The following is a 27,597-nucleotide window of genomic DNA, read 5'->3' as shown; positions in this document are numbered from 1 at the left end:
CTGGTTTTTTATTTGTTCCTATGTATTTACATAACTACCTTTCTGGATGCCAAATTTGAACCTTCGAGGTCATCTGGAAGTGGTTAGAATTTGAAATATCTAAAGAACCGTTTGAGGCATATTTATGAAATTTTAAAGTGATGTATATCTTTCAAATCTCAACACATGAGCCAAATTTGAAGTGTTAATGCACAGTAGTTTTCAACCGACTTCAAAAAAGGAGGAGGTTCTCAATTCGACCCGTATGTTTTTTTTTTTCTATGTTTGTTACGCGATAACTCCGCCAATTATGAACCGATTTGAACAAATCTTTTTTTGGCGTATAGGTAATATCTCAAGGGTGGTCCCATTTAAATTTAATAATAGAAAAAACAACCCCCAAGGATGGAAAATTGGGGATGAACTTTTTTATACGCAATATCTCCGCCGATTATAAATCAATTTGAACGATTATTTTTTTGTTGAATATGTATTATCAAAAGGGTGGTTTCATGCGAATTTGAAGAAAATATTTCACCCCCAAGGGTGGAAAATTGGGGATGAACTTTTTTATACGCAATATTTTTAATTTTTAGTTTTTTTTTTGTGTTCACGCATTTGAAGTCGGTTTTATTTTTTTTTAAAGTTAATTATTGAGTGATGAGGAGTCAAAAGTGGCTCAAAGTGGTTCGTCTAAATATACGCACGGTGCAGTCCCCTCCCTGGAACTAGGCTTAACAGGCTCCCGCATGTCTAGAATGATTGCTCAATGTTGATTTAGTCGATTTTCTCCTGATGGAAACATGTAAGACAAAAATAAAATTTCCAATATTACAGACCTTCTAGAGCAGATGCCGCGAAAACTATACAATTTATAGAAAAACTTGTCCATCTCACCTGTAGCAAATTGAATATGCTTTTTTTGGTTCAAAGTTGTCATGTCACTAGGACGCATAGTTTCCGAGGATTAAGCGAAAAACCGAAAAGTGGCACCTTTAAACCCCCCTCTCCCCGCCGGCTCAAGGGCTAAGGGCGAGGACTTTTGCTATGTTCACCTCCTAACTAGTCTAAATAAAGTCCTGAAGTCAGAAATTGTGTTCTACAGTTTTTCATCTATAATGCTTTATTGACTGGACTAGATACCCGTAATTTCGTAAACAAAGACGAACATTTTATTAAACTGACATATTTTATTTGCTAGGGCCACTACTACGACTACGCCGTGGCCTCCCCTCAAGACCGAGGACTACTTCTGGTCGACAGCCCTTAACATAGTAGCCTAGCCGCAGCGCAGACCACCGATTTTTAGTTGGCCGATAGTTGGGCCCGATTTTAATTTAAATGAAGAATCGGCCGATCCAATGTGCGTACTCCCATAGATGCCCGTACTGATTAACTGCCCGACTAAACTATCGACTGACAAAAAATATCGGTGGTCTGCGCCTAGGCTAACATTTTATTAAATTATTTGCCACACTAAATGCGTTCTGCAGTTTTCGGTCAGGTCAAAGTGAACGCAGCCCGCGTCATGTATGAACATCATCGTTAGTCAGGACTCAGGACAATCAGTCAGCGATCCGGGAAAAGACAATTTGTCAGCGGTGTGAAACTTGCGTTCGTTCTTTGCTCGGTAAGCCTCGGTGCCCGTTGTGCTTACCGCATAAGTTTACGTTATAATGTGCTCGATAGCGAGTATGTCAAAAAAAATCTATGAAGATTTTAGTTCTTGAAAGTAGCCGCTAGATGCGCTGTACAATCTGTCATACATTTAACGTTATTTTTTACATACTCGTAGTCCAGTCAAATTAGACATGAACCCTTCAATAATTCGCATACAGCTGAAAATTGGTACGAATGTTCGGAGCACCATTATGAATTAACTGTGAAAAGTCCCCATCGATCCGACATGTGCTAAAAAAAAATTCAAGGTCAATCTTAAAAAATACGGGTTTTTGAGATTTTCAGCCAAACGGTAAGTTTTATAACAAAAATATGTATGACAAGGTTTAAGACCATACAATTATCTATCAAAATTGTCTATACACTTTCTCCTAAAAGTCAGCATTTCTGAGATTCGATGATCCGAAGAGTCAAAAAAGTGTTATCTTCATAACGGTCTTACACATAAATCCAATGTGATATCGCCTCGTGGCACGACTCAGCATTGTATCATGATGTGTTGTCGACGTCGAATATAAAATGATCAACCTCAATGTCGTTTGTCATCTAAAAATGTTTACAACTTAGACGAAGGACTGCACCGTGAGTTTCTAAGATACGAAGTTTTCGTGTCTATTATGTTTTAGAGCTCTTATATGCACACGTCACTACTCTACTTGTAACTCTATTGAATCGTTCTACCTCATAAACGGTGACTCTTAGGAAAAAAGGGTAAATACAATTTTAATAGATAATTTTATGATCTACTATTATTTCTTATCTATTTTTATGATAAGTTTACTACTTGGCCAAAAAATCTAAAAAACTTGGGACTTCGATAACTTTTTTTTTTAATGACGGATCGTCGGGGACTTTTGACATTTCATTTAGGATGTTCTCAACATTCACACAAATTTTCAGCTCTATGTGAATTTTTATAACCTGTGGGTCTAGACAAAGTGCAAATTATAACCGCAAACCAGTCGAAAAGTGGCCGAAAAGCCCCTTTTTTGTATGGAGTTTTGACGGATTCGATTTTCGATTCGATGAAAAAGTGCGTTTTGTCTAGGGGGGCTGGACTGTCTAACTTGGTCAGGCTAAAAAAGTGACCATAGAGTTATAAGTGGAATAGTGACATGCATGTGCATATAAGAGCTTTTAAACATAATTGACACGAAAACTACAAATCGTGGAAACTCACGGTGCAGTCCTTCGTCAAAGTTGCGCCCATTTTTCAATAATTAAAGATGACAGACGACATTGAGGTTGATCATTTTATATTCGACGTCGACAACACATCATGATACAATGCTGAGTCGTGGCACGAGGCGATATCACATTGGACTTATGTGTAAGACCGTTATGAAGATAACACTTTTTTGACTCTTCGGATCATCGAATCTCAGAAACGCTGACTTTTAGGAGAAAGTGTATAGACAATTTTGATAGATAATTATATGGTCTTAAACCTTGTCATACATATTTTTGTTATAAAACTTACCGTTTTGCTGAAAATCTCAAAAACCCGTATTTTTTAAGTTTGACCTTGATTTTTTTTAGCACATGTCGGAACAATGGGGACTTTTCACAGTTAATTCATAAAGGTGCTCCGAACATTCGTACCAATTTTCAGCTGTATGCGAATTATTGCAGGGTTCATGTCTAATTTCACTGGACTATCGCTAGCGAGGACCCTAACGTAAACTCATGGTAAGCACGATCCCAAAATGACAAAATGTATAAAGACCGACAATTTTGTTCGTAAACTTTGACCTGACCGCAGAATACAGACAGTGTGGCAAATCCATAAACTGTCATCTCTTTGCCAGGGCCGCTACGCCGTAGCCAGCGCCCCCATCAAGACCGGGGACATACTCCTGGTTGACAGCCCTTACGCCGCGTGCCTGCACCCCGACAACTACGGGACACATTGCTTGCACTGCTTTAAAAGGTTCGTAGAAATGTCGGCAACAGGTCTAGCTAATAGCATCTAATAGGCAAGCATAAGTTTCCAGCAAACACGTTTTAGTCGCAAATTGAATTGCACATACACTTTCTGGAAGTACTCCGGGCTAATGCAGGTAGGTACTAAGTACATACTCGAGCTGAGAAATCTATATTTCTTAGTAAGCGGTTTTTTATGGTTATGAGTTTTTCTTAAAGAAAAATATATAAAAGTCATTTTATAAAATTACACAAGTTGCAGTTTTTTAAATCGGCTCCCAAAATACACCTTACTATGTTCACAAAAGGCGCGAAGCTGGTTTCAGTGAGCGTTATCCATTCACGCAAAAGCGCTCGAAAAACCGGTTGATGTAACAAACCAAACAAACTAACAAATGCTGCATTTAGATACACGTTCACGCGCACTTTGACGTGGTCAGCGCTGCTCTAAACCACGAGAGCTATATTTACATTAATTAACGTGGAAAACTCCGCGTGAAAACAAACAGCACGTGCGAAAACCGCAGTTACGTTTGAGTGATCGTGTTAACGTTTGATTGTTGGAAAATGGACACCAATCAATTGACATAGGTATTTATGAGCTGTGAAAACGGTGTTTTTTGTATGGCAATGGGGTCATCAGGTCGAGTCGCGTACTCAAATGGTCGAAAATTTCAAAGCTTGATAAATCTAATTTTACAGCCAATTGAAAACTTATTCTGTTTCTAGGATCTTAATGAAGTTTTCTTTGAAGATCAGTGATACTTGGAATTGTTTATTCATCATCATAATTCCAGTCACTGGTGAACATAGGCCCCTAATTGGTTATTGAATTCAACTAGTCATTCGAATATTTTTCCACATGACTGCTAGATGCCCTGTTTACGCCCATCGCTTAACACCATGCGTATGCATGGACGCGTAACAATAGCACCTGTTGATATAGACGTTAATAGGTCAGCAGTCAGTAGATGTCTGCGAAGATGGCCCCGCCGACTAACGAGGAGTGATGTCAATCAATAACATTCAGGATTAGGTTTTGCAGATAGCGCGAAAACAACATTGAAATGTAGTAGGTATACATTTTTTGTGTCGCACTAACTATTTAGTTGTAGGTGCTGGCATAATGTTAGCACGATCTCCATAATACAAAAAATGTTCTGAAGACAAGAGCGTATACTAAGCAGTTTTCTTCATCACAAAACATCTCAGAATATTGTACCAAAATCACAGTCAATTGTGCTAATGTAAAATCATAAAACAATTTTTTAGCAAAGCATAAACCGGACTTCATTTTTCACTTCTTCTTACAAGCTTTATATTGACTTCACTTGTTTCTTGATTGACTTCAATTTTTTTAATCAATACTGATAGATATTTAAATTTCCAGGTTAGAAGACTGCGAGGACGAAGCCCCAGTGTGGTGCCCCAAATGTTCTGCAGTCGTGTTCTGCAGTACCAACTGTAGAGACACTGCCGTGTCCACGTACCACTCATATGAGTGCCAGTTCCTTGATCTTTTTATAGGTAAAGTGTTCCCGTTTTACTATTTTTATCTGATTTTCTACACACTACTATTAAATGAAAATAATAAACTGTAACTTCACGTGTCACATTAAACCAAACATTTTTATTTCCTATGAATAATACACTTCTTCAGGTCACTAGTCTCCACTGCAGGATACACAATCAGTTGTTCATTTTGCTTTCAGGATCTGGAATGTCAATGCTCAGCCAGATAGCTCTAAGAATTGTCACCCAAGCTGGACTCCATGCGACCCTGTCGATACACTCCAAATATTTGACCAACGAAGTAAAAACCGTAGACAGCACAGTCCTAAACGATATCGAAGGCGTAGCGAAAAAGTCTAAAATGAAAAGCAGAAAAGAAAGACTAAATAGAAGCAAGAAAGGCCTAAAAATATTCACAGAAAAGACAAAAGAAGAAGAAACAGAAACGAAGGTCGACGAAAAGATGAACTATGAAGAAAAATTAGAGTTAAAAGCCGCACAATTTTATTCTTTATGTGCACACTCGGAACAAAGGAGGGGAGGGGATTATCTTAAAAGGATTGTCATGGCGATGTTTCTCGGGGAATGTTTAAAGAAAGCAGGTTTCTTTAAAAAATGCGAACCAGAAAATCTTGCGAAAGGTAATTAGGGGAGTAATTAATTGTTTGGGCTAAAAAATAAATGTTAATGATAATGCAAGGAATAGAAAATATTTGTCCTAAAATGAGCTTCGTTTTCTTTTAAATAAAATTGAGCATAGCTTCTTCTACACGGGCTCTTTCAAATTAGACGTTAGCCAGACGTGACGACTGTTTGCAGGACCGAACCCGAAAAACAGAAAAAAATGGCACAGAAAATCCCAAAAACAGAATAAAAAAATGCGTTGGAATAAAAATTCTAATTACAGCAGCTGTTGTGCAATCTTGCAAACGCACGGGTGCGATCTTTTAAACGTCTAACTAATTTGAAAGAGCCCTAAAACTTTTTTGTTCACAACCTTTTAGTAGATTTGTAATGGAGTTTAAAAGAATTTTGTCTCACGTTCCTACATTAAACTTCCAGCTGAGACGTGTATTTGCGAGATGATAATCCGCAACATGCAAATCCTTCAGTTCAACGCGCACGAGATCTACGAAACAATTAGAGGCGAGCATTCATTCAGCGGGTCCAAGCCCGTGTACATCGCTGTAGGGATTTACCCGACTGGAGCTCTATTCAATCACGAGTGCTATCCCGCTGTTGCCAGGTACGTTTCAGAAATGTTAAATCAGTTTTGTATAGAATTTGCATATCCCGATTGGCATACTTGTGGCTGTGTAACCGTAAACCTCTGCGCGGAATCTGAGCGAATTTCTAGGAATTTACTATGATAGCGGTAGTGTGAAGTGTCATCGGAGTGTTAACACGTGAGATTTGGAAATTCCAAACTAACAGTTGTCGTTTACCGTCACCTGACCCAGTGTAAAATATCGCAAGTTATATATATAATTTATTTCTCGAAAAAGTAGTTAGCATAAATGACGCGTTCGTTAAAAGTTTGTTGCAAATGGCAGATCAAACTTTGTTTTTCGTATTATGATTATTTTCCATATTATTATGCTTGATGGTGTAATAACAAGTAATCTAAAAATCAACACCATGTTAAACTCATATGTAGCACACAAAAGCACTGGATCCGCCACTGTTTCGTAGTATATTATTTGACTTTCTTAGAAACAAGGAATGTGACGTAATACCCCTTATTTAGTTAGTTTCTCACCTCAAGTGTCTAATAGTACTGAAGACAATGATATCTGAATACAAAAGACATTCAAGATTCGAAAGACATTAAAAAATATGCACAATGCACATAAGTATTATTCTTCTACAATGTCCCGGTGCCCTTAAAAGCCTGAAATCATACTTTGCAGTCAATCCTAAGGTAGATACGTAGTATTATACACCCCCACGTTCCTTTCGACCTCTGAGGTATAAACATATGCAAGTAACGAGTACAGACAGCTCCCGTCGGCTAACAAAAGCGCCTATTAGAACTTCGACAACAATAACACGTATTAGTTACTTCGTCTAGACACGATGCCTCCAAGTCGCTCCCCAGATAAACAATATCCTTTCATCCAAATAACCTTTGATATCAATATTCTATTATGCCTTATGTCCAATAATAGCCAAGGTGCCATCGCCAAAAAGGTACGTATTCCGAGTGGGTATTGTTGGAAAGAGAAGTTGAGTGACGTTCTTAGCCATAGGTAATGGGATATTATCATATCAGATAATGGAAAATCCTCAAAGAAAACCATTAAAGTACACGCCTCGTGTCTCGTGAGGTATTTATAATCCTTATTGTTGGTCGAAAGGTAAGGTAGCGTCAACATAATATCACATTTCATTCGGGCATTATAGTTCAGAAATAACTTTAGAGCAGATTTTAATATAATGCTACCTTCGTATTCTACTCAACGTGAAATTGTGAACTCTGTCAGTTTATAATACAGTGTGAGTCACGTTAAAGTGTACACAGTGCCGTATTATCCATAAGGCACTTTAGGCCAGTGCCTAGGGGCCCACTATGACCAGGGGCCCAGCACTCCCGATTAAAAAAAAAAGAAAAAAAAACATACGTTAAAGATTATTTTTACGGCCATTCTCAGATGAGCTAGTTTTTGCGTGTCCGGGCTGTTAAATCGTTAAAAATGACAAATTAGAGACATGCAAGTATTTTTATATGTTACTTAACAACCCTATCCAGTTGTGCATTAAATCATAGGCCCCTATTTTAAGTATTTGTGACTAAAATAATTTCATGAACCTCTGTTCTCTAATTACCGTTACGCGTCCGCACACCGACTTAATGTTAAAAGTTGGCTGTAATTTTTATGGCGTATAGATTTGGTTTACTCCATTCAACATTTTAAAGAGTATAAAAGATTGTCTTATGCATAGCAAAATATCTATTCAATAGAACCATTCTGTAAATAATTAGAATTAAAAAACTGCTTGTCCGAGCGAAACTCCTAATTCCCGTGACGTTTTCTGTTTTTGGGCACACAAGCCTAAATAATAATATTTGACACATCATTTACGCATGCGGCGCGAGCCCTTAGTTAGTTCTATGACCTGTTAGCAAGTAGACGTCTATTGCGTTGGCGTACCGTCGATGAATTGCGTTAGAGTATAATTACCATATCTTTGGTTTTCAATTTTTCTATTTACCATGTCCTTATTTTTATACTAGATTTTTGAAGGTAGATCCACGTTGTTAATTTAAATAGAATCAGTACGTTGGCCTCCATACGTTGTTGTAAGACAGTATTTGCATACCCTGCAGATTTTGGAAATTTTGAAGAAAAACTATCGTTTTATAATTTCCATGTACTAATTACCATATATTTATAATCACCGTTGTATGAAATTATTACCTACAAATTGCACTCACGATTGAATAAGTATGATGATAAAATATGAAATATACCTAGACTTTCGCATAACAACTTTACGTCCAATCTGACATCAAAATTTTGAAAAGCTTTCGTTAGAGTAACCTCGAAATAGATTCGATTTCATGACGAATGTTCAGCTTCAGTTGCTGCATGGTTGTTGGATTTTAGAGTTTATTTTAACCCCTAAGGTAACCCCACAAAAAAAGTTAGCTGGAGTGAAATCGGGGCTTCCTGATAACCAGGAGATGTCGCCCCTAAGTGAAACATGTCTCGTACCAGATATTTATTTTTACTATTAATATCATTGATATTAACATGTTTAATCATTAATTAATTCTAATTTATTAAAATCTATCCATATTACTTTTGCCCTAAGAAGATGAGATTGTCCAACAGTAACACTCACCTGGCGTGATCACATTAAGAACAAAAGGGAACAAATCAACAGACAATGGGACTTTTCAAGACGAGAGTGTATAGCAACTTTGTACCATCCTAGACTGCATCCTACCTGCTTTGTTATGCATAAAAAAAATTTCGTGATATGCAATGGATACTGGGCAGAAGAAGCTTGGAGAACAAACTATATACAAATGCATCCTAAGACCCATGTCGACATATATGGAATCGACTTAGCCTCGCAAATGTAGAAATACTTTAACGTTTTTAAAATAAAGTATTAAAAATCTTGAGCTGTGCACCTTGGTTTACAAAGTCCACTGAAGTGATACCAAACGTCAAAGAGGGTGTAGAAAATTCCTGTAAAGCTAACAAACAAAGACTAGACCGTCATGAAATCTATTTGCTGCATCCCTTCTATATTCTGAGAATTCTGCATTCAGGCTAAGGAGAAAGCGAATAGCATTAATAAGAAAACTTATTGTAAAAGAATCGAGGTGATTCAGCTTCAGGTGGAGATTCAACTAAATGCTCTCATTTGAAATGTGACACGTAGCCCCTTCTTGCTGAAACTAAGTGTTTCTGTTATAGCCTCAATTCTTGCAGTATACTGAAAATATCTTGATTCAATAAATAATAGAAATTAGTGTTTTTATTTTTGCAAAGGGTTATTAAGAGTACCTACAACTTTTTTTGTGATGCCATATATTTGTATACAAATTTATCAATGCAAGATGTTGTTTTTTTGCTATTTTACATATCTTTTCTAATTACCGTTAGATTAAGTATTAGCCTTATCTAATTACCGTGACCATAAAATTTTTGGGTCTCATTTACGCGAAAACCGCTTTGAATAATTTGACGCCTTTACGATTGTTAAATTCGTACTTTTCATGTATTTTATATTTAAATGCGTTTAAGCCAATTAAGCCAAATTTCAAAAATGATATGGTAATTAGGTTGAGAACGCCTAATCGTGAGAATGACCGTTTATGCAACAAAACTCAAACCACCTCAAAACTTCACCTTATTTTGGTTTACACATTCAATCGTCATATTTCGATATTGTGGAAGTTAATTCATTTTCGTAACGTTTAGGCCATAGAATTAGATTTTAAATCGAAAATAATTCCTACAAAAGATTTTATTGTTTTAATGGCTTCATTTGTTGCCCATTAATACTATCCTTGGTTTTCGACTTCGGCGGAGTTGTGCTTAAGTGGTGGGGCCCCTCGAAAGGGCCATTTTTGCGGTTTTACTGTTATACCGCGTAAAGGACTTACTGTATCGAAAACTGATCTTCATGACGGTTGAAGGACATTCAATCCTGCATTTAATAAGACAAATACATATGTTTTGGACAAACTGTTCTCGTGCTTATCTTCGACAAAGTAGAAAATATACCCGCAGGGTCCCAAACCTTGAAAAGGGCCGCCTTAACCAGCGTATCCCTGTTATGCCTCATGACTCGTGAGTCAGAGTTGGATTTACCTATCCTTGTCCCTCCTTCATCCTTAACTACGGTTGCTGCACCTCTTCTCTGCACTCTCCTGAACGACTCTGTGTTATCTACTATGCCTGCCCGTACCCACCTTACTGCACCCCCTTTCGGGGGACTACACCACTTAAGCACAACTCCGTCGAAGTCGAAAACCTAGGATAGTCTTAAAGAGCAAGAAATGAAACCATTCTACTAATATTATAAATGCGAAAGTTTGGATGTCTGAATGTTTGTTACTCTTCCACGCAAAAACTACCGAACAGATTTTTATGAAACTTTACAGTATTATTGTTTATAACCCAGAATAACATATAGGCTATAATTTATGACGATCTGTGACAAATGAAATTTCAAGCGGGTGAAGCCGCGGGCAAAAGCTAGTTAAAACAAGAAAACCTTTTGTAGGAATTATTTCCGATTTGATTGATTTTCATGTTTAAGGCTGAGTTGCACCACCTTATTTTAAGCGTAACAATTCCAAAATTTTTGTATGGAATTTGACAGATTTTTGACGTTCGTCAAAGTAAAAATAAGATGGTGCAACTCAGCCTTATTCTACTGGCCTAGTTGGCATTACTGCTTTGGTTTACATGACTTTATGTACATTTTTATTTTTTAATGTTTATGTTAGTTTTATAAAAATATTAGCTTTCCGCCCGCGGCTTCCAAAACCGGTATAAAAACTATCCTTTCCCGGGACTCAAACTATATTTATGCCAAAAGACAATGCCGGAAATTGGCGTCTTTTTTTTCGCGCGGCCATCGACCAAACCATGTTTTTTGGTTACAAAATAGTGTAATAAACCAAACTTACTATGACATGTATACTTCTAAACTCAGTCTGAACTGAGTTACGAGCATTAGAAGTTTGATGTTTTACATAGGTACTAAGATTTGCTTTTTGAGCGCAAGTTTTGTAAGAAATTGCAACAAAATAGTGATGTCTTTTTTTATTGCGCTAATTCTGCTCCATACTGATGACTGGAGCCTATAATTGATGTTATTGTTTGTTTACACATACAATGTCACTATTTTGTTGCAATTTCTTACAAAGCTTGCACGCAGAAAGCAAATCTAGTATGTAAAATCATCAAACTTCTAATGCTCGTAACTCAGTTCAGACTGAGTTTAGAAGTATACATGTCATAGTAAGTTTGGTTTATTACACTATTTTGTAATCAAAAAATAAGGTTTGGTCGATGGCCGCGCGAAAAAAAAAAGACGCCACCTTCCATACAAAATCTGGCATTGCCATTTAATCAAAATGGGTACAGTGGTTTAGGCGTGAAAGAGAGACAGACAGACAGACAGAGTTACTTTCGCATTTATAATAATTAGTATAGATATGCAAGATTTTCCTATTCTTTGTTTCATTTTTAATGACTCCGATACTTCGTGCTGTACTAGATAGTGGCGAGTCTTTTCACTTAAAGGAAGGCGTATACTTTGCAATGTGATGACTGAAGTCTGTTGTTGATGATGATGGTACCTTCATTCTATTTCGTAAGGTAGACAGTAAAAATTTCCAAATTGCGGTTTTGTGGGGGGGCCCGAAACGAGCTGTGCCTAGGGGCCCCGAGATGGTTAATCCGGCCTATTTTTATCGACAAAAAAAGGTCAAAATTTTTTTTAAGTTTTTTTTTAATTTTTTATAGAATTTTTTTTCTTCCAATTACTTATTGTAAAGAAAACGTAATAACTTTTAAACTAAGCGGTATATCCTGATAAAATAAAAACAGTAATAATGCTCAATAACAAGCGATACTAAAAAAATACATAAAATACACAAAAAATGCCAAAAAATAATAAAAAATTACACTTTTTGAAAAAATTCTGCTTTTAAATTCGTGTTTTTTTGGTTATTTGATAAATTTCTCCAAAAAATGCCCCTATAACAGGTGGTTTTTATTACTTTGTATTATTTTCTATCGTATTACCTTTGTATAGCCTGACCAGGAACATAAAAACCCTGGCATAGAGGCGCGTCAATTGCATTTGATAGTGCAACACTGAGTACAGTCGTACCTGTGTTAAATTAATAGGCTAACTTTATGTATCAGGATTCAGGATTACGGGCTAATTTGATATTTTCATAAATTAACGAAAAAATATTATTATAGGTAACCTAGTTTAAATAAATTAAATGAAACCATCAATCGAGCTAGTAGGATTTATTTTATTATTCATCAATAATCAAATTCAGAACTTGAATATTCAACTGCAATGTCTGCTCATGAACGCTTCAAACTCGGTACTTCTTTCCCAATTCCATAAAATTCAACACTTAGAAACTAACAAAAAACTTTAAAATAGGTAGTTGAAACAAACCACAGCTAATTTTCATAGTGGACTGTACTATATTATAAACATGTCAGTCAATTTGACAACCTTTGTCGGAAACATTATTCAATGAAAATATTGTCCGAACCCTTAGTATTCTCTTCGACAAATACTTTAACACATTGTGAACTACTTTTCTTTCACGACTATAAAAAGATTTTAGCAATTTAATTCACAAAATTAATTGCGCACATTTAAAATAAAGTTTGTTTACACTTTGACAGCAATAGACTGACATGCAAGGTGACATGTCAATGAAGTTTTCAGTTACTGTTGCCATTAAAAGAAATTATAGCCTGACCAGGAACATAAAAACCCTGGCATAGAGGCGCGTCAATTGCATTTGATAGTGCAACACTGAGTACAGTCGTACCTGTGTTAAATTAATAGGCTAAATTTATGTATCAGGATTCAGGATTACGGGCTAATTTGAATTTTCATAAATTAACGAAAAAATATTATTAAAGGTAACCTGGTTTAAATAAATTAAATGAAATCATCAATCGAGCTAGTAGGATTTATTTTATTATTCATCAATAATCAAATTCAGAACTTGAATATTCAACTGCAATGTCTGCTCATGAACGCTTCAAACTCGGTACTTCTTTCCCAATTCCATAAAATTCAAAACTGAGAAAGTGACAAAAAACTTTAAAATAGGTGGTTGAAACAAACTACAGCTAATTTTCATAGTGGACTGTACTATACGATAAACATGTCAGTCAATTTGACAACCTTTGTCGGAAACATTATTCAATGAAAATATTGTCCGAACCCTTGGTATTTCTCTTCGACAAATACATTAACACATTGTGAACCACTTTTCTTTCACGACTATAAAAATATTTTAGCAATGTAATTCACAAAATCAATTGCACACATTTAAAATAAAGTTTGTTTACACTTTGACAGCAATAGACTGACATGCAAGGTGACATGTTAATGAAGTTTTCAGTAACTGTTGCCATTAAAAGAAATTAGTACCATTAGTTTTCCGCAACATGGCGAGGGTTTTTATGTTCCTGGTCAGGCTATAGTACCATTAGTTTTCCGCAACATGGCGAGGGTTTTTATGTTCCTGGTCGGGCTATATTACCAAAAATCGCATGTCTCTATCCCTATCACAACGTTTGCAATGATCGTTTGAACTAAGTCTCTCCGGGCGCGCCATTCAACGCTTCGAAAAAAAATTCTTTAAAAAATAAAAAAAGTCTGAAAAAATTTTTGACCTCTTTTTTGTCGATAAAAATAGGTCTAGTTTAATCTATTTTCATATGTACACTTTAACGTGACTCACACTGTATAACGCGTTAGATTGTAAACTAACAGTGGGTTAGGTTAGGTTAGATTGTAATTTAACTACGTCAGATTATAATCTGACGGAATTCACAATTTTACGGTGACATTTATACCCGATTCGACCAAACTTTTATCCGAGACTACTCCTGGTGTAACTAGCACATTGACAGTTTCAGTATGGGAAATACATATGTCAAAATGTCGTGACTCTTGTTTGGTCGAATCCACCCTTAGCGCTCCTGCACACTCGACGCGTATGAACAGTGTAGGGGCGCGGCGACGGCACGGCGGCGGCGCGGTGGCGGCGTCGTGTGCAGGAGCGCTAAGGGTGTGGATTCGACCAAACAAGAGTAAATATTAATCTCAGAATAAATCGTCAGTAACTCGACATTTTGACATATGTATTTCCCATACTGAAACTGTCAATGTGCTAGTTATACCGAAGCGCTTAGTCGTAAGAAGGTTTTTTATCTTAATCATAAATTAGATTACAGAGTTTATTTGTATACTCTTACGTTTAAACAACTAGCAAATAATACTAAAATATAACGAATATTAATTAATTAATTTCACGTTATTTTGCCGTACAATGGTGATGGCGAACACCAATCGCCATCGCGAACGCGGACAGCGCGCATTGGTTTGGCCGAACCTTAAAATTGTAGATAGTTAATTAATAAATTAATTACTAGTTTGAAGATTCAATTTATTTAGTTCACACAAGTGTAGACGTTTTTATTATTTCATTGCGTTTTCCGTGTAGAAAGTATTTTCCTCGGGTTTTGCTGAACCAATTTCTATTTATTTTTTAGATTTTTCGTCGGTGCTAAGATCGTTCTGCAAGCGACCCGACCTCTAGCTGCAGGCGAAATGGCCTCCGAAAACTACGGCCACCACTTCATGATGAGGAGTTTGAAGGAGAGACAGAGGGCTCTGGCCTGTCGCTACTGGTTCCGATGCGAGTGCGTCGCGTGCAAGGAGGACTGGCCCACTTTGAAGCAGATGAACAGTTCGGAAACGCCGATCTACTTAAGGTATGGACTCTTAGTTTCTCAGTTTGCAAGCAACCCGACCTCTAAGCTACAGGCGAGATGACCTCCGAAAACTACGGTCACCATTTCATGATGAGAAGTTTGAAGGAGATGCAGAGAGCACTGGCCTGCCGTTGCAAGTGCGTCGCTTGCAAGGAGGGCTGGCCGACTTTGAAGCAGATGAACAGTTCGGAAACGCCGGTCTACTTGAGGTATGGACCCTAGATGAATAGTTCTGAAACGAGGTATGGACTCTAATTTCTCAGTTTGCAAGCAACCCGACCTCTAGCTACAGGCGAGATGGCCTCCGAAAACTATGGCCTTCATTTCATGATGAGGAGTTTGAAGGAGAGACAGAGGGCTCTGGCCTGTCGCTACTGGTTCCGATGCGAGTGCGTCGCGTGCAAGGAGGACTGGCCCACTTTGAAGCAGATGAACAGTTCGGAAACGCCGATCTACTTAAGGTATGGACTCTTAGTTTCTCAGTTTGCAAGCAACCCGACCTCTAGCTACAGGCGAGATGGCCTCCGAAAACTATGACCTCCATTTCATGATGAGAAGTTTGAAGGAGATGCAGAGAGCACTGGCCTGCCGTTGCAAGTGCGTCGCTTGCAAGGAGGGCTGGCCGACTTTGAAGCAGATGAACAGTTCGGAAACGCCGATCTACTTAAGGTATGGACTCTTAGTTTCTCAATTTGCAAGCAACCCGACCTCAAGCTACAGGCGAGATGGCCTCCGAAAACTACGGCCTCCACTTTCATGATGAGAAGTTTGAAGGAGATGCAGAGAGCACTGGCCTGCCGTTGCAAGTGCGTCGCTTGCAAGGAGGACTGGCCCACTTTGAAGCAGATGAACAGTTCGGAAACGCCGATCTACTTAAGGTATGGACTCTTAGTTTCTCAGTTTGCAAGCAACCCGACCTCAAGCTACAGGCGAGATGGCCTCCGAAAACTACGGCCTCCACTTTCATGATGAGAAGTTTGAAGGAGATGCAGAGAGCACTGGCCTGCCGTTGCAAGTGCGTCGCTTGCAAGGAGGATTGGCCCACTTTGAAGCAGATGAACAGTTCGGAAATGCCGGTCTACTTAAGGTATGGACTCTTAGTTTCTCAGTTTGCAAGCAACCCGACCTCTAGCTACAGGCGAGATGGCCTCCGAAAACTATGACCTCCATTTCATGATAAGAAGTTTGAAGGAGATGCAGAGAGCACTGGCCTGCCGTTGCAAGTGCGTCGGTTGCAAGGAGGATTGGCCCACTTTGAAGCAGATGAACAGTTCGGAAATGCCGGTCTACTTAATGCCGGACTAGAAGCGCAGTGTAAAATGTCCAAGGATATTTATTATTATTATTATCTCTTTATTCAATTTCCTTCTTATTTTTAATATTTTTTTTACAATGTAAATTATAAAAAAAACTAAAAATACATTATAAAAAAAATTCTTAAAAATAGTTAATCCGCTGGTAGCGGAGCAGGGCCCAAGCTACCGGTGGTCAGGGTCACAGGCTGAGGAACCTCCGGACAATGCGTGCCGTGCTGAGGATCACCGCCTTTTGAATCTGACCCTTGAGCCAACCATCTAGCGAGAGCTTCTTTAGATGTTGGTCGAAGCTCTTCGCTATTAGCCCGTTCGCCGAGACAACTATCGGGACAATGATCGTCGAGTCAACATCCCACATGGCGGTCACCTCGTGGGCCAAGTCAAGGTATTTGCTTTGTTTTTCCTTCTCGGCCTTCACGAGGTTTTCGTCATGCGGGATGGTGATGTCAACGAGCACTGCCCGACGTTGGGATCGATCAACCACCACAATATCAGGTTTATTACAGACAATAGTCCTGTCTGTGATGATAGACCGATCCTAATAGAGCAATGCATGATGGTAATATGGCGACTCAGATTCAAGAAGGCCGTACTGAAGAGCAAGTTGCTGATGGATGATTCTGGCTACTAGGTTATGCCTGTGCAAATACTCATCGTTAGCAAGATGCGAACAACCGGAAATTATATGCCTGAGTGACTCTCCGGGACGGTGGCATGCTCGACAAATGTCGACCGTACCGTCCTTCAAGATATATTTTCGGTAGTTGTTCGTCATCATTACCTCGTCAGCAATTGCACAAGCAAAACCCTCGGTTTCCCCGAAGAGGTCACCGAAGCGTAGCCAGTTCACCGAGGCGAGGAGGTCCACATCGGGACCTGTTAGGGCCCGATAGAACCTCCCGTGCAGCTCCTTGCTCTTCCATACGTCCTTCCGATCCGCGACGCTCAGCACCTTTGGCTTGCGCCAGTTCTCGTTCGCCAAGGAGAGCGGCGTGAGGCCTTTGTCAACTGCCACAACATCGCGATGCATTCCGCACTCATTTGTAAGGAAATAATCCCTGAGACTGCACACTTCACGGTTGTGGAGGTTCTTGGCATTTAGAAAGCCTCGACCTCCCCACTTCCGTGGAATGTAAAGTCTCATTACAGATGAGCGCGGATGTAACATGCGATGTTGTGTAAGTTGCTGACGTACCTTCCTATCCAGGGCGTCAAGCTCGGTCTGAGTCCATCTTAGTATGCCGAAGGAGTATATTAGTAGAGGCATCACCCAACCGTTGAAAGCTCTTGCTTTGTTGCCGCCAGACAAAAGGCTATTAAGAACTTTTGTCAGTCGACTACAAAAGCGTTCTTTCACCGATTTTTTTATGTCATCTACCGATATACCTAACGATTCTGACTAGAGATGGGTTTGTAGCCAGCTAGTTTGGATAATAACTGATTATTATCTATTAATAGCCATTATTAGCCATCCATTGGCTAGTAACCCTGCTATTAATAGTTTCTTACGTTTTTTCTTCCACCTTTAAAATCAAATCAATATTAAAATCAAATATTACTCAAAGAAACAAAAAAGAACTAAAATATTAAAAAAACATCAATGTAATTTATATAAACGACGTTGTAGTTAAAAAAGAATCTTATATAAAAGGAGAAACTGACTGACTTAGTGACAGATCAACGCACAGCCTAAACGGCTAAACGTAGGCACTTGAAATTTGGAAGGGACGTAGCTTAAATACTGTAGAGGTGCACTAAGAAAGGAATTACCAAAATTCCCAAGGGAACGGGAATTAGCGGGAAAATCCTTTTGTATGAAAAATCTAAACCGCTTAAGTTATACGCTTGAAATTTGGCATGTAGGTACATTAGTAAACCTAAAGCTTAGTTACAACAAGAAATTCCCACGGAAACGGGAATTAGCGGGAAAATCCTTTTGTATGAAAAATCTAAACCGCTTAAGTTAGACGCTTGAAATTCGGCATGCAGGTACCTTAGTAAACTTAAAGCTTAGTTACAACAGGATTTTCCAAAATTCCCACGGGAACGGGAGTTAGGAAAAAACATTTGTATGAAAAAATCTAAACCGCGTAAGATATATGAAGAGGATAAAACGGGATCCAGTCGCGGGCGGCCGCTAGTGCTTAATAACAGGCGATACTAAAAAAAATACATAAAATACCCAGAAAATGTCAATAAATAATAAAAACTCTGATATTTTTTGACTGTTTTTATCGTGAAAAATAGGTTTAGTAGTTCCGCCTATTTTCATATGTGCACTTTCTCAAGACTCATACTGTACTAGCGGCCGCCCGCGACTTCGTACGCGTGGATCCCGTTTTACCCCCTTCATCTATCTTACGCGGTTTAGATTTTTTCATACAAATGTTTTTTCCCGCTAACTCCCGTTCCCGTGGGAATTTTGCAATATCCTGTTGTAACTAAGCTTTAAGTTTACTAAGGTACCTGCATGCCAAATTTCAAGCGTCTAACTTAGGCGGTTTAGATTTTTTCATACAAATGTTTTTTCCCGCTGATTCCCGTTCCCGTTGGAATTTTGCAATATCCTGTTGTAATTAAGCCTTAAGTTTACTAAGGTACCTGCATGCCAAATTTAAAGCGTCTAACTTAATCGGTTTAGATTTTTCATACCAAAGGATTTTCCCGCTAATTCCCGTTCCCGTAGGAATTTCGGGAATTCCTTTCTTAGTGCACCTCTACGGTACCTAAGCTACGTCCCTTCCAAATTTTAAGTGCATACGTTTAGCCGTTTAGGCTGTGCGTTGATATGTCACTAAGTCAGTCAGTTTCTCCTTTTATATATTTAGACTAGCGGCCGCCTGCGATTTCGTACGCGTGGATCCCGTTTTAGCCCCTACATCTATCTTACGCGGTTTAGATTTTTTCATACAAATGTTTTTTCCCGCTAACTCCCGTTCCCGTGGGAATTTTGCAATACCCTCTTGTAACTAAGCTTTGAGTTTACTAAGGTACCTGCATACCAAATTTCAAGCGTCTATCTTACGTGGTTTAGATTTTTTCATACAAATGTTTTTTCCCGCTAACTCCCGTTCCCGTGGGAATTTTGCAATATCCTCTTGTAACTAAGCTTTGACTTTACTAAGGTACCTGCATGCCAAATTTCAAGCGTCTATCTTACGTGGTTTACATTTTTTCATACAAATGTTTTTTTCCCGCTAACTCCCGTTCCCGTGGGAATTTTGCAATATCCTCTTGTAACTAAGCTTTAAGTTTACTAAGGTACCTGCATGCAAAATTTCAAACGTCTAACTTAAGCGGTTTAGATTTTTCATACAAAAGGATTTTCCCGCTAATTCCCGTGCCCGTGGGAATTTCAGGTATTCCTTTCTTAATGCACCTCTACGGTACCTAAGCTACGTCCCTTCCAAATTTCAAGTGCTAAATTTGTAAACTATGAAGGGATATGTTTAATCATTAGTATAACATTAATAGCAGGGTTACCATCTGAAATCGGCTATTATTGGCTATTAATGGCTAATAACTGCTTTTAATCCGTTACTAGCCAATTGCTATTAATCGGATTATTAGCACTTAACCATCTCTAATTCTGACATACCAAGATACTTATAGGTCTCAGTTTCGGAGAGAGATTTGAGTGTCATTGTCTCAGAAAGTTGTAAATTCGGAGAATTCACAACTTTTCCCCGCTCTACATATAAGACCGCACACTTGTCTACACCGAACTCCATCCTGATGGCGTTGCTAAATACCTGTGTGGTTTTTAGCAACTTCACCAGGTCTTGTCGTTTTGGTGCAAACAACTTGAGATCATCCATGTAGAGCAGGTGACTAATGATCTCACCCCCTCTTCGAAGCCGATAACCAAGCCCTGAATCCTTTAACAGAGTGCTAAGAGGATTCAGTGCTAGGCAGAACCATAAGGGACTCAAACTGTCACCCTGGAAAATGCCTCGCTCAATCCTTATGAAGTTCAATGGATCGGGAGACCTCTCACCACCACCTGGCTGCCGAAGGACTGTAGTCCACTGCCCCATGCATGAGCGTAAAAAGGATCTTAGAGTTGCATCAACCTTATACAACTCTAAAATCCTCTCCAGCCATGAATGAGGCACCGAATCATAGGCCTTCTTATAGTCAATCCAGGCAGCAGAGAGAGCTTTCCTGCTCCGCCGAACTTGTTGGCTAATGGTCATGTCTATGAGGAGGAGCTCTTTAGTACCACGAGACCCAACCTTACATCCATTCTGAGCAGGGGCCAAAATATTGTTCGCGACAATATGTGTGTTAATTTTTGTGGTCAGAATAGATGTAAGGAGCTTGTAGATGGTAGGCAAGCATGTGATTGGTCTGTAATTTTATTATTATTATTATTACTTAAGGTATGGACTCTAGTTTCTCAGTTTGCAAGCAACCCGACCAAGCAAGCTACAGGCGAGATGGCCTCTGAAAACTACGGCTACGGCCTCCACTTCATGATGAGGAGTTTGAAGGAGAGGCAGAGAGCACTGGCCTACCGATGCCTACAGATGAACAGTTCGGAAACACCAGTCTACCTGACATACCTCAAGGGTTACCTCGAGTCGCTGGCAAACCAATAAACTAGGGAACTTATGCTGGATTTTAATATTCAATCTTATCCAAATCCGTCCGTATAACTGTTAAATTTCAATATGTTAACATTTTGTTGTATATATGTATAGAATATGTTTTGGTCAAAATATCTGCAGGTTTCGATGTTTTTACATTTTCGTATTGTTAGACTATTTAAGCAATTTTTTGGTTTGCCAGCAACCCGACCTCTAATCATACGAGATGGCTTCCCAGAACTTATGTTTATTTTTGAAAATGAAAGAGTGCCTCCCTTTAATTTGTTTTACTTCAAAACCTTGTTTTAATCGCTGTTTATCTTTCAGGTGCTTGAATGCCGACTGCTCAGCTAAGTTCAGAGCAAGTCCTCAAATGCCTAACAGGTGTAGCAAATGTTCAACAAATATTGAGAGGGAATTGGTCGAAATCAACTTGGAGAACATAAGCAAATGCATAAACCAGTATCAGGTAAATACGAATATTTTATTACTTCTGCATTAGATTTTTCTTGAGTTCCCTCAGATGCTAAAGTGTGGCAAGTTGTATGTAGTCGTTTTAAAAAAACATAGTGGAAGGATGGAAGTGAGGTGATGTGTTTTGACCTAAACCATCAGTTTTTGGTGAAACAATAGCAATGGGAGAAGCGCCGCACGCGCCGCAGTCATCGCATTTATCACTCGCCGCACGGATCAAACGCTTTCAGGAAAATACGGCGCGATATTCTATAAACTATTTCATATAAAGATTTATGAAATGCGATGAGTGTGGCGCGTGCGGCGCGGACAGTTGCGTCCACCGTGGTTGGTGTAAAAATAAAAGTGTATTCTAACTTATTCTTGTACGAACTAAGAAACCCTCCAAGCAAATTACTTCCTGTCGAAACGCCTAACGTGATTTTTATCTCGCATTTTTAGGAAGGGGCGAAGCTAATGGATGCTGAACGTATTGAAGACGCCATTACAACGCTGTGCGAAGCCGTCGACCAGTACCACGAGATTGCTCACCCGCCCCATCGCGACACGCATATCGCTCAAGAAGCTCTCAGATCTTGCTTCGCGAGCTATGGAAACGTTCACGTGGTACGAGACAATAATTTTATCGAAGAAAAAGACAAGACTGCGAAATGACTTCGTGTCTGCATTTTTGTATTTATGCGGTTTCAATGTATGTGTAAATTGTTTTTGCAAGATTGCGTGAGAATTTTAATAAGACACTCTTTTGGCACCCTGACTCTGAATTTGGGAATAAATTACATGGGGATGATTGCGGAATGAGATAAACACATTCCTTGATATTTTTTGTCACACAGCTTGTCGATTTATCCTAAAGTTTTTAATTTAAATTAGAAAAAAATACACGTTGCATACATTGAATTTTGCTGTCCTATGTAGTTTTAGCGTTCTTTTGTTATTATGTCAGTCAATGTTATGTTGTTATGACTTTGTTAAATTAATGTGATGTGGTTGAAATAAAAAACAGTTTTCAATGCTATTTTAAGCGATTATATTTTGTTTATAATTTTGTTAAGAACGGGCAATATTAAATACCTTACACACATAGTCAAAGAGATAAAATGGACTAGTAAATAGCAGTGGTACAACAACAGGCGATGCCACTCCGGTGGTATGATACGCTAGAATAAGTGGCATAAAGTGCATCGACAAAAACCTTTTAGTATCGATAGAGCGAACCTAAATTAACTACAATACACGCTTCAAACAAGTCGCTACATAGTCCACTAAAGCAAACAATAGTACAATATCTACTCTAGACTATTCTGGCATAAAATTGCTTCCAATCGCACCAAGCACAAATCGCTTTGCATTGTGAAATATGGACAATCTCCATCGCTCTGTATGAAACAACAAAAAAAAATTAATTGAAAAAATAAATATGAAATAAAGAATAAAAAGGATTCATACAGATCGATCACTCGTCCATTCTGGAGCTCTATAGGTCGGTAATAAAAAATTGATGTTAAAATAAGGTTTGAGTTAGCAATTTGAAATTGATAAGATTGAAAGCATCGAGGGCGCACCTCCAACACCCAGCAGGCAACGACCGCTGATTATTTTCTAACTTCTCAACCACTCTCATACCCTTTTCAATAGTGCCAAATCCTTTAAAATAAATTGAAAGCGAAGAATTCTGATAATTCACCACCAGGTTTTCATTGAGTGCGGATGTGGAAATAATGAACACCTATTGGTTAACAAAAAGCAATCACAAGTCTCCGCTTACACTTTTAAAACTGTGAAAAATTCATAAACTAAAATCGCGCTCCGCCCAAGATATTACGGTCCTCGCAATCATTATGAAGATGCAGAACTATAATAGTATCGATGCTTTGGTGCCTGATAGACTGTTTAACGAGCAAAACTTCAATAAAGTATCGATTATTAACTGTCTAGTGGATACCGTGAATACTATTCCAGTTCAAGATCTAATTCTGCAAAAGGTGTACGATGCGATGAATAATGTTACAGCTCTTCATACAATCGTTATCTAGTCAATCACTGTGGTTAATGCTTATTCTCAGGCTTGGTTAACAAAATTATTGGAGAAATTTATCGTACAATATCCAAATGTTGATCCACACACGCTTGACTACCGATCGCATCTATCGAGGGCCGTTTCCGATATTTAAACCGTAGTGAATTTCGATATCCTCGATCGGTAGTGAAAAAATAATAATGAAATCACCATTCATACATACTACTCGCAAAGCGGCCGAGCCAGTGGAAGTAGCCCTCGCAACAGATATACCACCGCTTTAGCTGACCGTCAGTAAAAATAAGTCGCAACAAAGGATAAAACGGTTACATAGTTATATCGTGGTTCTTCGTGGCGTTCTCTGGTCGAGGTCGTTTAGGGGTTTTCGAAGAAGGTCTTGCACGCGCATTCCTGTTGGTCTCCATCACCTTCACCGTCGCCGTTGCTGGACGCGGTCCTGCGAAGAGTCTGGACCTGGGTCTGCAGCCCCAGGATACGCAGCTGAGCCTGCTCGAAGTTCTCGTTCAGACGCTGAATCTGGCACTGCATGCGGCATTGCAGCTGCAAAAAGAAGTGTGGTGTGATATTCTGTGTGGGATACTGCGTACCTATACAAATAGAACAAACTGGCTTCTCTACACTTGATTGAATACTTACTTCTTCACGATCCTTCTCAGCAGTCCTCACTTGAGCCCTGGACGCGGCCAGCTGCCTCTCCAACTCGGCAATAGAAGTCTGCATACACCTGTAGAAGAAAACCCAGGTCAATAAAGTTCCGTATAGTTCTCAGATATGTTGTTACAATTTTACATAAGCATCAGCACAATGCTAGCCATTCTAGAGTGCAAAAACTGCCCCCTTACCCATATATGCCCAAAACTATTTAAATCTCAGATTTTTATGTAATTTCGCATATTTACAGTTTCTTTTATAAGCATCGCAAGAATGTGCCTCTGGGCTTTTTTTTTGTGGCAAAAAGGCATATTCCCAGATACCTACTTAGAATTCATAAGGACTACCTACACAATTTTATTTTACAATCTGAAGGAGCCAGTACTTCAAAACATGTAGGCAGTAGTGTCATCGCAGGTAGTTACAGAACACTGAACGCAAGCGATTATTCGAGCACGTGTACTCGGCATTCGACAACTAATTGACGCTCAGGTACTAGTCTACTAACAATCAGCGACAGTAACGATGCGTACACGGATGCTACACAGCATCGACCGGCTTTTGTCGGACGGCTTAACAATGCGCCGAGTGAGCCGCGAGATGAGCTGGTTCACATTAAGTGCCGGAGCGAGCGCGGGCGAACCAAGGTGCTAGTTTTTGTACCTACTACTAATAATACGTTTCATCAAAATCCGTTCAGTATAAATTTCTGCCCGGCCAAGAATCGAACCTGGGACCAAGAAACGGCCGACCGGCAGTTAGATAGATATTATTTATTTGTCTCAAAACAGGTTACATTTAGGTAGGGAGAGCGGGGCTGAAAGTGCCGGGGGTAAATTGCACTTTCAGCCCCGCTCTCCCTACAGTTGTGTGAATAAAAATAATCAGTGTCACTTTGCCCTAACCTACCCCTGATAAGAAAAGTTAATAATGTTTTAAATAAAAAAATAAAGCGCCTTCGCGCTCGCCCGCAATGTAAATGGAAGCTTCAGACCAATTTATAGGTAGGGTTCGATTTTAATCATTCGCCACGAAGCGATTGCGAGCCACACTAATATCGACTGCCAAATGACTAGTCCATTATACAAATACAACCAGAAATACAGCGAGTACCTAATGTAAAATCAAGCACAGCATTTAAAGCCGGATCCAGACGAGTGTAACGCGTAATGTAATCAACCGTGTAATGTAATGGAAATAGTATGGACAGCACTTTAAGGCGGGTCCAGACATGTATCATTTGTGGACGGGTAATAACCCGTCCACATATGCGGTCATGACGCGTCGACGATACGGATACGGTGATCGGATCGCGCAAATGATACATGTCTGGACCCGCCTTTACATATAATGCTCATAGTGCCGTCCACACGTAAAATCCGTGTTACATTACACGTAATCTTACATTACCCATTACCCGTCTGGACCCAGCTTAAGTTTTCATACATTTAGACACACGGTGCGCATAGCTAGCTATTCTCACTTATCAAACTTTACCTTCTATGGTACTCCCAATGCAAAAAGTTTTTTCTTTGCAAACCATCGAAATGAGAACTAAATAAAATTGAAAAAAATCATTAATCAGTTATAATTTCTTTAAAAGTTTCCAAATTGATTACAGGTAGAGCCTATTACGCAATACAATTTTGAATATTTTTTACTACACTCGGCATCAAATAAATCGCACCTCCCGCGACAAGCACTTATTAAACGTATGCATCCCCACTTCCCACCAACATTGGCACCATTTGAAAGCCTAGTTCTAACATTCATTTCAAAGGAAAGGTTTTCACCCCAAAAATGTGTCTTTAGTAGGATCCTGAGTTACTCTTCAAAAAAACGCTTGAGTAGACTTTTATGGCTATAAAACTGTTAAATTGGGATTAATCGATATCCACCTGTTAGAAAGGACACGTAAGATCATTATATGGTTTTATAATTACAAAAATTGGTTCACTTGGTCCCAGAGGTGAGCCCCAAGTGAGGCCTTTTTTCAAGTCACATTTATGGTACCTGTTAATTATTTATAAAAAAAATTAAATGTGTTTTTCTTTAAGTTTATTTATCGGGCTTTCAAATAACACCTATATTGTTGGGGCACCGTGATTGTGTCAGAAGAAAATCTTTAAAGTTCGCGTCGCGGAAGCTTTATTTGATGTTCAGTGTAGTTACAGGTAAGTTACTAAAATGTAAATCAATTTTCAATTTATTAATTCTATCAGTTTCTTTAAAAATAAACAGAAAATTATCGACCTACTCAAACCAAGCCAATAATATATTTTCCTCGGATAATTAATTTAATTCATGATATTGACTTTAGCCCATTTAACACTTTAACCCATTTGCATATTTTAGCTTCTCCCCAAAATGTGTACTATCACTTCATCGATGTTCAGTATGATGTTTCAAAAACGTGTGGGCTTGAGTTGAGAAAAAAGGTTAAGGTTTCGTATTACCATCATCATCGTCAGTATAATTAGTCTCCATTGCAAGAGGAGAACTCTCTTAATTTACCGGAGGAAAATGGAAGACTCTGCCTACACTTCCGTCGCTGCCCAGACGCGCTGGAGTGGCCTGATCTTGGGAAAATTTTCCTCGCCTCTTAGTACATTAACAGAAAGGCGAGTCTTAAAGACTAAGAGCTGGATTACTAATGTTTGGCCAAAAAACGTATCCCAAATTATCACATCGCAAACAACGTTTCGCAAATTTTCATTTGGCAAATTCTCATTTGGCAAAGCAACTTATTGCAAACTTTTAATTCGCAAATGTTGTTTTTGGCATATTATTGTTTAGCAAATTATTGTTTGGCAAAGTATGGTTTGCCAAATGTTTCATTAGGCAAAAATATTTCACGATAAACTATTAACAAAATAATTTGATTGGTGCATAGAATGGAATACAAATTAACTTGTGGTTATTATTTTGTTTAGTGGGTAGTTAATATAAAATTTGTTATACATTAATTTCCTTATTTCATTCTTTTTATTGAAATTTCCAAACGATTCAATAACAATAGAGGTGATTCTAGCGCTCGGCGGCCGCTGCCGCGGCACGCTCGCTCGCCTTCGCGCATTAAGGGTCACTGTTCTAACCTAACCTAACCTACTATTTTCTGTAATACCTACTTTTTGCAACCATACTATTTTCTGCAATGTTTTACATAAAATTCTTGTGAAAACCATGATCATGTGCCTTATACTTTGATTTGTGGGTAACGGGGGGTAAGTATGTGAAGTGTCAATTTGACCAAACAAATTATTTGGGATATAATATTTGGCAACATAAAACATTTGCTATATAAACATTTGCCAAGTAAAATTTGGCCAAATGATAATTTGACCAAATGAATTAGTTGCGAAAAGTACAGTTGCTAAAAGTTTATTTGGGAAATGAAACTTTGGCGATAAGTTGTTTGC

General features: G+C 38.6%; 2 protein-coding genes across 2 annotated transcripts in view; one reads left to right on the top strand and one right to left on the bottom strand.

Moving 5' to 3' along the window:
- The window catches only part of LOC135087141 (SET and MYND domain-containing protein 4), a 60,435-nt gene extending 37,918 nt beyond the window's left edge, over positions 1 to 22,517 (top strand). The window contains exons 7-16 of the mRNA XM_063981980.1: positions 3,468 to 3,589; positions 4,973 to 5,109; positions 5,295 to 5,735; positions 6,157 to 6,340; positions 14,886 to 15,159; positions 15,206 to 15,316; positions 15,371 to 15,568; positions 15,666 to 15,985; positions 21,340 to 21,481; positions 21,928 to 22,517. Coding sequence (XP_063838050.1) covers positions 3,468 to 3,589; positions 4,973 to 5,109; positions 5,295 to 5,735; positions 6,157 to 6,340; positions 14,886 to 15,159; positions 15,206 to 15,316; positions 15,371 to 15,568; positions 15,666 to 15,985; positions 21,340 to 21,481; positions 21,928 to 22,140 — 2,142 coding nt within the window. The 3' untranslated portion in view covers positions 22,141 to 22,517. The remainder of the gene's footprint in view (positions 1 to 3,467; positions 3,590 to 4,972; positions 5,110 to 5,294; positions 5,736 to 6,156; positions 6,341 to 14,885; positions 15,160 to 15,205; positions 15,317 to 15,370; positions 15,569 to 15,665; positions 15,986 to 21,339; positions 21,482 to 21,927) is intronic.
- LOC135086781 (paramyosin-like) overlaps positions 22,493 to 27,597 on the bottom strand; it is a 74,715-nt gene continuing 69,610 nt past the window's right edge. The window contains exons 21-22 of the mRNA XM_063981572.1: positions 24,164 to 24,251; positions 22,493 to 24,067 (exon numbers count right to left, since the gene is read on the bottom strand). Coding sequence (XP_063837642.1) covers positions 23,882 to 24,067; positions 24,164 to 24,251 — 274 coding nt within the window. The 3' untranslated portion in view covers positions 22,493 to 23,881. The remainder of the gene's footprint in view (positions 24,068 to 24,163; positions 24,252 to 27,597) is intronic.

Source organism: Ostrinia nubilalis, chromosome Z, assembly GCF_963855985.1.
Source record: "Ostrinia nubilalis chromosome Z, ilOstNubi1.1, whole genome shotgun sequence".
NCBI lineage: Eukaryota > Metazoa > Arthropoda > Insecta > Lepidoptera > Crambidae > Ostrinia > Ostrinia nubilalis.
Note: the sequence above shows the minus strand (reverse complement) of the source record. Positions and strands in the feature narration are given on the sequence as shown.